Genomic DNA, 12,904 nt, shown 5'->3' on the forward strand with positions numbered 1-12,904 from the left:
AAGAATCCTGAAAAAATTTTTTTACACAACTGTTTTCAACATTGATTATAATAATAAATGTATCTTGAGCAGCAAATCAGCATATTAGAATGATTTCTGAAGGATCATGTGACACTGAAGACTGCAGTAATGAAGCTGAAAATTCAGCTTTGATCACAGGAATAAATAGCATTTTACAATATATTCAAATAGAAAAGGTAGGGGAGGGGTCTTTTTCTCAGGTGTGAATCACATCAATATTCATGATCATTCACGCCTCCTCGCATATGGCCTTTCTAACACTAAAAATGTCTTACAAAAGTTAAATGACTATATTGTTTTGAATGAATGAGTGATCAGGATGTTTTTCACATCATTTTGTAGCAAAAACTCTAGGCTACAAGATCCAGTTCTCAAAAGTCTTGTGAACAAATGTTTAGTATGTTATATGGCCTTATTTCAGTGACAGTGACCACGCATAAACGTTATTTTCTCAAAAAGACAAACATGTACATACATGTTGCTCACATATTATTGTAGCCCAGTTTGTGCTGAATACAGTGTTGTCAGACTTTAGCCATTAATTTGTTTTTAAGTAACTGAACAAGCACAAATGTCAAGGCATGTCAAAACTTCTCCAGGGCCCAAAACACCCTCAGACCCCAGAGGGTTGAACCCTCCAAAAATTGGCCACATTCACTTTCATTGTTCCCATTCACTTCCATTGTAAGTTCCTCACTGTAACCTCTCTTTTTGCTTTTTTTAAAGAAAAGGAGGGACGAGTCGAAAATAATTTTTTGTGGTAATCAACATTATGCCACAAATGCTGTCGATTGAGCTTAACTTGTTTTGAACCCAGAACATTCCTTTAATGCATGACAATGAACGAACACCATCTAGCCCTCTAGTACATTAATTTCTTACCAGTGGTCTTGCTGCATTTCTCCTTCTCTTCCTTTATTTATTTATTTTATTTTTTTCTGCCCCCAACTTGTAGGCAGGGCCATAGCATGGTCATCTGGGCCCCTTTCCTATAAAAAAATACAGTTTCGAATTTGTTGTGGGGCCCCTTGGATCTTTGGGCCCCTAGAATTGTTACCACCTTTCACCCCACTAGCTACGGCCCTGCTTGTAGGTGCGCGTGCACGGGGCCGTAGCAAGGTATTCTGGGCCCCCTGACTCTATATTGCTCTGGGCCACTTTCCTATTAAAAAATACAGTTTAGAATTTGTTGTGGGCCCCTTTGGACCTGTGGACCCCTAGAATCATTACCACCTTTCACCCCACTAGCTACAGCTCTGCGCGTGCCTGTCACATCTAGCCAACATTATATGGTTTGATACAGTGTGCCATTGAAGAGTCTATCTATCCTTCACAGCATCGGTTTCATTCCTATTAAAAATGGCACTACTCTGAATAAGTATAGGGTATTTTGGTGGAAATGGTGGTAAAATTTTGTAAGAGGATAATAAAGTGAAAATAGGCTTAGTAAAGTGCAGTGAAATGTACAATATAAAATGATATATTTTAATTATTATATTCACACGAAAATAATAGACGATAAGATGCAGTACCTCTGTGGTCCACTGGGTGGCAAACCAGATGCCTTCTTTAGAAATTAAGACTAATACAAGGCTTAAAATCTTGTAGATATTATCTTAAGTGTTCGTTTGGAGTCTTTTATTGGTGCTTTTTCTCTAATGCAACATGCAGCTCTTGTTTGCTTTTACCACCACATAGCCTTCCAAAGGTGAGTGAGTTGCCACTAATACTTTGAACAAGCAAAGCAAAAAAAGACAAAACATATGTTTACATCAAGAACAAGAGTTTCAAGTCTTTTGTTTATTTAAGTATAAGGATTATTATAAATTTGCATTTTAAATCCCAGAGCATCAACTCTGTCATGTGCACAATGATGAAATAAATTATTCTGAATGACAGAACGCTAACATTATCAAGCATGTATGTTAAGGCCAGTTTCTGTGTAATAAATTATTTGATCTATTGGTAAAACAAAGAAATGCTGCTTTAACAGACAGACGCTCAAAGTTCACAGCCAAACAGAGAATGTGCAATTATCGAAACAAACACAACGATTTTAATAAAAGTTCAAGGTAAGAGTGCTGTTATGAAGTTTTATGAATGTTTAATAAAATGCAAAAAGGCACTGTAAAACATTGAATTGCAAATGAAAGAAAACTTACAGAAAAGTAATAACAAATATAATACTAATTATAATGTGTTTAGAAGACTAATGTCTCTGTCCAACCTTCTCTGCAATTCAAGCATGAATTAGTTCCACAGCTGTTGACATTTTCTCAATTTAATTTTCAGGGGTCCATATTATGAGCTAAGTATGTATCTCAACTGGATTATAAATCATATTTAAAGCATTTTCACGTTAAAACAACATCACATTTGCAGGTTTCCTCTACACATCTGAACAGTTGTGCTTCCATTTGCACAGTGCCAAAAACATCCTCAATGTACAACTCGGATGCTTTTAACAGAAAGAAAAAAAATGAACACAGCTAATCATGGTTATTTTTCTACATACATAATGATATACACGTTACATTCTCAGTTAAACTTACAAATATTTTAGTTAAAGCACTTATTGTACCATTCAGAAGCATGGAATAAAAAATGTAGAACAAAAGTTCCAAAGCTGAGGTTCAGGTATAAGATGCCTGCTTGCTACAGAATTTAAAAGCTCTCACAAAATACAACAGAAATTAAATATTCCTGCAATTCCAATCAAAACACATCTGTGTGAATTTCAACTTGACAGACAAATCATTTCTCATTAAATGGATGCAGGTTACGAAGCAATTAAAATACATATAAAAATGGTTAATTATGATATTGCAACTGTTGAATTATTGTCATGATAAAGGTTTTCTTCCTCATTTTTTACATTTTAGCAGCCAAATGTCCACAGGTGGACTCTGAAATTAGAAAAAACTGAAATCAGCGCTCTTTACCAAACCAATTGTCACAAATACCACACATCTCCTTACATTGGCAATACACTAAACCATTCCACAATAGCATTCGGCTTTCTACATATGCTAAAACTTTGAGGTATTAAAATGTATATTAAATAAAGAAAACACATCTCTGTGTAGGCTACAGTGTGAAGATGTATTTGGTCTGGGTTCCTTTATCTGAAGTCCATAGCAAACCGTGTTGAGGTTTGCATAGTATCACGGCTTAATGTGGTTTGGACAAGACCATCTGGGTTTTTTTTTTGCGGTTCCTCCTGTAATTCTTAACACATGCAAATGAGTGGACGGCAAAACATTCAGGAGGAAGTAAAAAATGAATCCTAATGCTGAGCGAGTGCTTATTAATATAGGTGCATATGCAAAATCAATCCTATTTGCTGTTGCATTTTAAACATGCCGTTCCCATGCAAGGCTGAAAGAAATGCTCATTCAGTACCATATAAGGTTCAAAAATGAAAATTCTGTCACCATTTACTCACTCTCATGTTGTACCAAACCCATATGACTTTTCTGTTCTCAGTGGAACACAAAAAGAGACTTTAGACAGAACGTCCACCATTCACTTTCATTGTATGGACAAAAGATGCTATGAAAGTTATGATAGTTACTAGCATTGTATCTAACATCTTTTGTGTTCCACGGAAGAAATAAAGTCATACGGGTTTAGAAAAACATAAGGGTGAGTAAATGACAACAGGGTTTTCATTTTTGTGTGAACTTTCCCTTTAATTCTTTCAATGCTTCCTTCCCATCAGTTTCCTACTGATACTGATTCTCTTACTCTTTTTTTTTTTTTTTTTTTTGACAAATTAACCATGCACTGATATGTACGTATGAACATACACTTATGAACTTGTCTTTTTTTAGAACTAGAAAAGATGTAGAGTGCATTAGACACATAGGGGACATTGTGTCCACTCACCCCAGCAAGGTCCCTGTGCACTGTGGTTATTCTAGGCAAACGTGAGGCAAGGTATGGGACTCCGAGCTATCTCTTGGTCCAGCCTGCCTGGAAGATAGCCCTCTAGCTCCTGTCCATAGCAGCTCAGAAGAGAAGGTTGTACCTGTGCTTTGTTGGTGATTTAGGAGGTAGTGGTCACCCTCCGTGGTGTCCAGCTCTTTATCATTGATGAACAGCTCTGTATCGCACCAGTCGGCTAGTGGCTCCCGGTCACTAGATTCATTGTTTCTGCCACCACTATTCCGAGTGGATAGGCTGGGATGGCAGTCCGCAGCAGCTGGTAGCATAAGGTTCTGAGCAGAGAGAGACTTCCCAAGCCCAGGTTCAACCTGCAGCAAAGCAGATGTTGTGGAAGATATCAGCCTCAAAGGGTCAATATCAAGGCTTAGGTGTCTTCTCCAAGACCCCTCCTCCTTGGGGCTGCGCTCTGGCTTATTCCTTAGCTGTACTGTTCTTTCAATACTCTCAGCCTCTCTGTCTAACTGGACCTCAGTTTGGGTACCCAAAAGGCAAGTGCTTGGACACTCTGCCCTGCTCTCCTGTAATGTTTCTGGGATAAGGCCAGTAGGCTGGCCCTGAGGCGGCAGTACCATAGGCGGGAGCTGAAGAGTTGTGGTTGAATGGACTGTCGGTACAGGTCTAGTCAGCTCAGTGAACCGCTGGTGACTTCTAGAGAGGTTGTTGGGGGTGAGGATGGGAGGAGGAGAAGCTGGGTAGAAACTGTCTGGGCTGGAAGGTTGATTGTTGAGTAGGGAGGAGGGTGGGAAGGAGGAGGTTGACTGTGGGAAACCAGTACTCAGGTTGAGTTCACTGGGGGCTAGGGCAAGATGCAGGCCATGGTGAAGGTTACTGCTGCCAGAGCGAGACACTCCACTAGTAAGCTGTGAGGAGGAGGACAGATCCTTGCTATGGATGGAGCTTTGGTAGTCAGATGTCTGATCCAACTCGAACAGAGGCAAGGCAGATAGACCAAGCATTGAAGAGGGACCCTTATGCAGAACCTGACGATAGATATCCAGCAATGAGTCAAGCTTGGACTCAATGGACTGCACCTAGATTATATAAAGATTAAAAATCAGATAAATCAAATTCACATTTCCTCTACAACTTCATCTGAGTCCAGAGCTGATTTTGAGATAGTATAATATCACAGACAGCATGAAAATGTCAAATGAATGGGTTGTAATAGTCAATATGCGGCGGTAGGAATGGAAGTCTTGCCATTCAGTCAAAAGAGCCAATCAGCTTTTTGAAAGAGTTCTAGAGTTTATTTAAAGGGATGGTTCACCCAAAAATGAAATTTCTCTCGTTATTTACTCACCCTCATGATATCCCATGTGTGTATGACTTTCTTTCTTCACCAGAACACATTTGAAGAAAAACAGAAAAATATCCTAGCTCAGTAGGTCCTAAGTGGATGGTTTTGATTCGCATCAAAAGTGATCGTATTGCTTTATAAGACATTAATTTAACCACTGGAGTCGTATTGATGATGTTTATGCTGACTGTCTGTGATTTTTGGAGCTACAAAAAAAGAAATCATCATCTGCATTTTAAGGACCTACTGAGCTAAGATATTTTTCTTCAAATGTGTTCTGGTGAAGAAAGAAAGTCATACACACCTGGGATATCATGAGGGTGAGTAAATAATGAGAGAATTTTCATTTTTGGGTGAACTATCCCTTTAAGAACACACTCGGACCGAACAAGCCTGAAAAAAAGTATTTTTGGGTGCGATTTGAGTTAAAATTGTGATCCCATTGTTGTTGGATATTATTACTAATTTGAAATGTGTTTATCTTTTCCCATTTAAGTAGATAATGTAAGAGCCGCAATTGTATGTTTATTACCTACTGTACAAAAAAATAAATAAATACAAATTGCAGCCCAGGGACGTTTCCAAGATGGACCAAGTGAACTGACTTGCCTAAAAGGGTCTTTGATATTACTGAATCAGCATGTTCAATTAATGTGTTTAAGTATGTTTCATAGACCATTGCATTCATGTGACCAATTGACTTACTTGTCTCTCTACTTTACAGACACGGCCGAGCATACTCATGTCATGCTCCAGGGATTCCCCTTCTAGGAGGATTTTCTCTCTACCTTTCCTGTCTACAGAAATCTGGCCCTTTCCCAGTATCTGATCCACCCTATGAGACAAAAGAAGTGATTTTAAGCGCACATGAGAATGTACACCTTTACACTGTTGCTCCTCTAGCTCTAGCATGGCACATCGCAGCAGGATGAAACCTGATTGAGGTTAGTGAATAAGAAATGAAGTTAGTTCATTACCATCATTAATTTTTGTTAAATGTTAAAAAGAGAGCAGGAAAGATCTGTCAATGCATTTTTGTAAATGGTGTTTTCAATACAATTTTGAATTAATAAAGGTATTGTTTACATTCAAAAAGTCACTTGCTCTATGCAAGACTTGACTGATATAATGTACTAGCTATACATATACAAGCTGGTTAAAATGCCACCAACATAGCTGGTTGCAGGTGATATTAGGGGGAGGGGGCATTCTCATTCTAGAGATTATTTTATTGGACAAAAATGTGAAATTCTAAAACTTCTGCAAACAAGATAATTCTCCAATAAATTAAATCCATTCTCCAGTCTTTAAATTTTAAATTTATTTCTAAAAGCTAATTGTGTGAACTTCAATAGTTACAGTCACATATTGATGGCCTTAAAGCTTACAGACATGAACTAAAAGTCATAAAACTTCCATGGGGTTAAATGTTGTAGGTCTAGTTGGATTGCATGTTTAAGTAAGTGGTTATATATTTGTCAGATTTTAGAAAAAGTGTAATATGCTTCCTTTTCTCTCCAAATCCATCATGCAGGAGCAGTTCTAGTTAAACATATAGCAATCACATGAATCTATATAAATCGGCTGAACCAATTAGAATGAATGCTACACAGTTAATCATCACCTTGATTGACAAACATTGCTCAAATGTACTAATCAGCTGGGAGTCCAATGGTGAAGATTATATGGTGTTTTAAAGTGCACCAAAAGGAGAGAGGCTCTTAACCCCCACAGATTTCGTCTTCTGCTTTCTAAGTTACCCAAAAATGTAAGTCTGTTTTCATTTAATCACCCTCATGTTATTCAACTTCTCCTTTTGTTTTTCACAGAAGAAATTAAGTCACACAGGTTTGGAACAACATGAGGGTGAGTAAATTGTGTTTTCATTTTTAACCAATGGAAAAGTTCCAGTTCTGATAACATATGGCAAATAAACCTATGAATATTGAATAGTTCTAGTTGTATACATCTTCATCATTGGACCCCATGCACAATATGAACTGATTCAGGTAAGTGTAGGCCCAAGAGCAGTCTCCCTGCCTTCTACAGGCCTCTGACCCAGAGTGCTTCTTCTTGCTTTGGCTGTAATACAAGTGTAGAGAGGGAGAGGAAAGGTTCCTGGCTTTGGTGCCGAGTGTCTGATGTGGACGCACGGGTGTGGCGAGTCTGGATAAGAAAACACATGGGGGTCAAATACATTTTTTAGGTTGTGTCCTTAAAGAAAAGGACGATAGAGATGGTTAAAGATAATGGCACAGGACTACTACTGACCTCAGCTACATGCAATTCACAAAGATACGTGAAACCATAGGCAACTCAGCATCTCAGGCCACATCCAATCTAATCCGTTTTCAGTTTCCTAACATTGTTTTCTAAGGTATGCAATAATGGAGAGCATTTTCGAAGTGCTCAGTTTTTGGTGGACGGAAATGCCATTCTATCGTGGATGAGAGGTGTAAACATAGCGAAATCAGTGCATTTTCAAACGAAAACATATTAGTGGATGTGGCTTCAGTGACGACACATAATTCTAGTTTGAATTTTGTCAACATTTTAAAGATTGCATTTGAAAGTCAATCACTGAGGTTCAGATACTCAAGACTAAATGTAAGTTATAGATGATTGTTCAATCAGATCTATCTGACAACAGTGGATTACACACCTAATGGTAAGCTGAGCCTTTAAATCTACTTTTTTGGATTAGGAGGCCATTCCATGCAGGACAAAATGATTTACAAACTTCACAAAAAAATACACTGCAGAAAAAAAAAAAAATCTTAATCATTATCATGTATTTATTTCAGTAAAATATCTAAGCATCTTAATTAAGGATATTAAGGATGTTTAAGAATTATTTTTTATTCCTGTTGCAAATCTTGTTTTAAATGCAAATCTCACAAAGTGTTATTAGATGCTTAAAAAATGAAATATACAAAAATACTGATTAAGAAAATTATTTGTGCAGTGTAAAAGAAATCCAAATATTATGGAAACTAGGTAGGAATCAATCTAAAAGTTAGTCCTATAAACAGGCGCATTCATGCACTGCATCCCAATTACTGTATGCTGGTTTTGCTCTGGCCACCATTATTAAACAGGTAGACACTGTAGCATATTGAATGGCGGAGAAATGGAGGTTAGGATGTGTTGGACAGAGCCAACAGCTTGAGGCTCTGTGTCAGTGACAAATCAATTACCAAGTGTCCAGCCTTAAAGTTTAATGTTGATTTAAAACCAAAATTGTTTTATTGTTCAAATCAGTTCCATTGCCAGAGGGTAATGATCACCGAGGAGCTAGACACACAGCCTCAGCAATTGACTCATTTCTGTATGTTTAAGAGTAAAAGGAGTTTAGAATGGGGACTGTGGGTCAGCTGACCCTGGGGCAGAGTGTTTCCTCTTGGCCTGGCTGTAATACAAGTGCAGGGAGGGAGAGGAAAAGGTCTTTGCTTTGCTGCTCAGGATCTGTGGACCCACAATGGTGTCCAACCTGAATGGGAGAGCGCAGACAGGATGATAACATGTAGATGAGGAAAGTGTGCATAAGAAAATCATAGTAGTTGAAACATTCCTGTACTTTGCAGCTCAAGAAATAGTGTCCTGTGAATTTCGGACAAATTAATCTATAATCTACATATTTATTAAATCACCTGTCAAAGGTTTAGACACACTTGACTGAATTTATGTTTCATGATCTTAAAAATGTGTTGTTGTTTTTTGAACTAAAGGATTATTATTATTTACAAAACTAAATGTTGAAATTAGTTTTGTAAATTTTGAAAGTTGATGCATTTGTATGAATTTCTTAACAAATTGAAAATTTCAATTTAAACTAATTGTAAAAGATAAGTTGCCCAGCATACACGGGAACTCCTTCAATACTGTTTTAAAAGCATGTATAGGTGTATATGTCATAAAGTCGGTTGAGAGAGTGCCCAGAATGTACAGAGCAGTAATCTAGGTAAGGGTGGATACTTTGAAGAAGCAAAGGAATTACATAGTTTTGATTTGATTAAACTTTATGGTCACAGCATAAATACCATTCCTCTATATGTGTTATGTCATAGCTTTGATACATTTAATTCTAAAATTTCAAAAATAGTAATAAAAAAATAAATAAAAAAATAGGTGTGTAAAAGGTAGGTGTGTCCAAACTTATGACTAGTAGTGTATATATTTACAGTACATCTGTTTTTATAGATATATCAATTGGTCATTATGCATAAATGCATTAAAGTTATAAATAAAGCAACTAAAACAAGGGATGTTCAGCTCTCACCTTGTCTGGAGACTCTTGATCCGACACAACATATCTAGGTGACCAGCAGAGTATTGCTCAATCACATCCTTCACATCGTACGGTCGTAATGTCTCCTTAAATTTCTTCTTTGCCACATGGAATTTCATAATCCTGTCAATAGGGAAACAAGAAAGATTTAACTAATCTAATCTTTGATCAGCAATTAGAACACTATAGAGAAAAAGAGGTCTTGTCTGTGCAATATCTATGATTTTGACAGTCATAATATAATCTTGATAAAGTCAAGTCATTTTTATTTGTATAATGCTTTTCACAAACAGACGTAGTTTCAAAGTAGCTGTACAGGAAAATATGCTATAACAGAAAATAAAGCTGTAATGTCGTAGTCATCTTTGCGCTATATGATAATGTGATTGTAGACTGTGCTTTAATACGTAAATAATATTTGTTTTTAGACCTCCAATGGAGCAATTCAAAGGCGACTGCATAATGTTGGTTAATGGACAAAAACAACCCTGGGAGAATCAAGGCTCACTTTGGGGGCCAGTTCCCCTCTGGCTAAACAGCATGAATATACTGCCAATATTAGTTATTTATGTGTAGAACAAGTCATGGTTTAAATTAGTAAACTAAGTAAATGTTAGGAGCCACTATTTAAACAAAATTATGTTGTATGAACTGAAAGATTAGTGACAAAGTCTTTGAACATGACAACAAAAACTGATTCCCAATTTTGCTTTCAAAAACGCATGTATACTATATATTGCTTACATATAGAACCAAGCCCCTTTGCCCAATTAGTAGGCTAATTGGCGAAAGGGGCCTGGGGTTAATCTTCAGGAGAAATTTGAAGGTGGTTAGACAGCAAACCTATTTGCAACTTTTAGACTATCATGTGCAACCACTAGAGGGCGGAAGTAAGTCACAAATACCAAAATCCCAGTTTATCACCAAAGAAAAAGAGAAAAATAGGATCAGATTAACCTTTGTTTCTTTTGTTATTTTTGGATGAACTATCCCTTTAAGAACGCACTTGAACATTGACTGAACAAGCCTGAAAAAAATTGTTTTGGGCGTGATTTGAGTTAAAATTGTGATCCCATTGTTGTTAGATGTTATTACTGATTTGAAATGTGTTTATCTTTTCCTGTTTAAGTAGATAATGTAAAAGCCGCAATTGTATGCTTATTACCTACAGAAAAAAAAAAAGAAAAAGAAAAAAAAAAAAGCTGCCCAGGGACGTTTCCAAGATGGACCAAGTGAACTGACTTGCCTTAAAGGGTCTTTGATATTAATGAAGCAGCATGTTTGTGATGAGGAGGAGGGCATGGCTGGGCCGTGATGCAGCACCGCCAGCGCTGAATCAGCTGATCAGCGGGAGAGCAAGATAAAGGGCAGCTGGAGATGCCCGTTCGAGAGAGAGAGACGCACGCGTGTTCAGTCGGTTCATGCCTCCTCCTTGCCCATCCTTTAACTGTTACAATGTTCAATTAAAAAACATCTGTATACTATATATTGCTCATATACAGTACCAAGTCCCTTTGCCCAATTAGTAGGCTATACCACAGAAGTATGGTGGCCAGACGTCCCATTTTTCCTGGGACAGTCCTGTATTTAAGCAATGTTTCTAGTGTCCCGACTTATTCTGAAAAAATCGGGTTTTGTCCCGTATTTCCCCTCTCCTAAAATTTCTTTATCGCCTTTGCGGCTCTCAGTCACGTGAGTATTCTAATCAAAGGCAGCCAAGGATACGGCTTGTGAAACCAATAAAATCACACAGTGTTATTTGAAGTACATGATTGGATTAAACTATCCAGTCACAATCCCCTATCAATAGACGTCCAGTCAGTCCAGCCAGTCAGTGACTGAAGAGTCAGTTTGAAAGAGCAAACAGATGAAATTGCGGCTGGAAAAACATCAAGGAAGTGTGCATGTACATTTAATGAGGATCTTCAAAAAGAGTTTAAATGTCTAAAAAAGGAGTCACAGACAGAGCCTAGTAAAGTGAGGTGTGAGATTTGTGGAGCTCGCTTTTCCATCGCCCATGGAGGCCGCTCCCACACTGCGCAGCATGTTCATACAAAAAAGCATGTGGATGCTGCTAAAATTAAGTGTGCCACACCAAGTGTTAGAGATTTTTTTGTGAAGCAAAGTTCAGAATCTGACAAGGTGCAAGCAAGTGAAGGACTTTTTGCTTATCATTCTGATCAGAATAACCTTTGTTTTAAAAACAGTAAGGCTCTTGTTCAAGTGAAGCTATGTGTGGTGGAAGACATTAGTTGTGTAAACACAGATATTAGGGCAAGCACACTGAAACCTAAACCATTTTATGTGTGACGTTCTTCAGAGCAAAGGTTCAACTGCAAATATTTACACAGTGATGAAAAAATCTCAGTGATCTGTCTTTGTAACATCATACTTATTCAGACCTCTGTCATTTTTTCAAGTCACTCAGGTACCCATCGTGTCAGATGAGCTGGTTTGTAAGCAGAACTGGCTGTGATCCGGTCCATCTGACACCCTGGGAAAGAGGAATATGGAAAATCTCATCTCCCTGCCCCCGGGACATCCTATTGGTTAGGGGCATTGTGAGTGAAAGGAGAAGTCACCTGAAGAAACAATCAGTGGCCAGTCCCAGCATGAGAGAGACAGTGATGATGCTCTAGCCATAGTGTGATATAATGTGTCTCAACCAACAGAGCAGGGTGGGCAATGTATGTGCATTCGCCCCCTGTAACCACAGTGTAAAAACAAGTGATTTTTTTGTCCACACCAAAAGCAAAAACGCTGCATGACATGACACAGAAGTGTCACAGAAATAGAAATTAAGTGACGAAAACATTTCTTTTCGAAGTTGTGGCTAGTTATGGCACAGATAAAAGCCCTGTTCACACTGACAGCGATTAAATCGCTGGAGGACGCGGGGTTTCCATGCTGTTCGATGCTAGTAGGCGTTCCTACTGGTTGTCGCTGTATTGCATCGCTGCTCATTTGCATAAAGTTTAACTCTGTTCAACTTTATCGTATCTGTATGTTTGCTTGACAAAGCCAACAGACTGGGTCTGTTCCAAATCCTAGTGAGCTGTCTCCAGAGGCAGCACTTTAAGACATCATAGGCGCAATTCCAAAGCGAAGGCTGTTCCAAAAGTTAGGTATCTTAATTATGTTACCTTCTAAGATATCTTGTTTTGGCCAAATTCTAAGGTAGCATAGTATGTATCCATCTTTTTTTTTATCCTTCTTTTATTATTTTATTTTTGTGTTCATAAGATCTTTTGTCTTACGCACCTGCCTATAACATTAATTTATCTCTTAACATTATTTATGTAATTGTAATTACAGTGTACAGTAAATGCATTTTTGCCTGCTCTGGGCAG

General features: G+C 37.8%; 1 protein-coding gene across 16 annotated transcripts in view; it reads right to left on the reverse strand.

Moving 5' to 3' along the window:
- Positions 1 to 1,798: 1,798 nt before the first annotated feature.
- LOC127414338 (potassium voltage-gated channel subfamily KQT member 5-like) overlaps positions 1,799 to 12,904 on the reverse strand; it is a 208,564-nt gene continuing 197,458 nt past the window's right edge. For 5 of the 16 annotated variants that reach the window (XM_051652270.1, XM_051652266.1, XM_051652271.1 and 2 more), the window contains 5 exons: positions 9,546 to 9,677; positions 8,646 to 8,756; positions 7,307 to 7,432; positions 5,972 to 6,101; positions 3,703 to 5,000 (listed from right to left, as the gene is read on the reverse strand). In XM_051652270.1, the coding sequence (XP_051508230.1) occupies positions 3,936 to 5,000; positions 5,972 to 6,101; positions 7,307 to 7,432; positions 8,646 to 8,756; positions 9,546 to 9,677 (1,564 nt within the window). In that variant the 3' untranslated portion in view covers positions 3,703 to 3,935. Of the gene's footprint in view, positions 2,928 to 3,702; positions 5,001 to 5,971; positions 6,102 to 7,297; positions 8,757 to 9,545; positions 9,678 to 12,904 lie in introns of those variants that run through there. The other 11 variants (XM_051652281.1, XM_051652282.1, XM_051652276.1 and 8 more) reach the window with 8 other exon arrangements.

This window comes from Myxocyprinus asiaticus, chromosome 23 (genome assembly GCF_019703515.2).
Source record: "Myxocyprinus asiaticus isolate MX2 ecotype Aquarium Trade chromosome 23, UBuf_Myxa_2, whole genome shotgun sequence".
Classification (NCBI taxonomy): Eukaryota; Metazoa; Chordata; class Actinopteri; order Cypriniformes; family Catostomidae; genus Myxocyprinus; species Myxocyprinus asiaticus.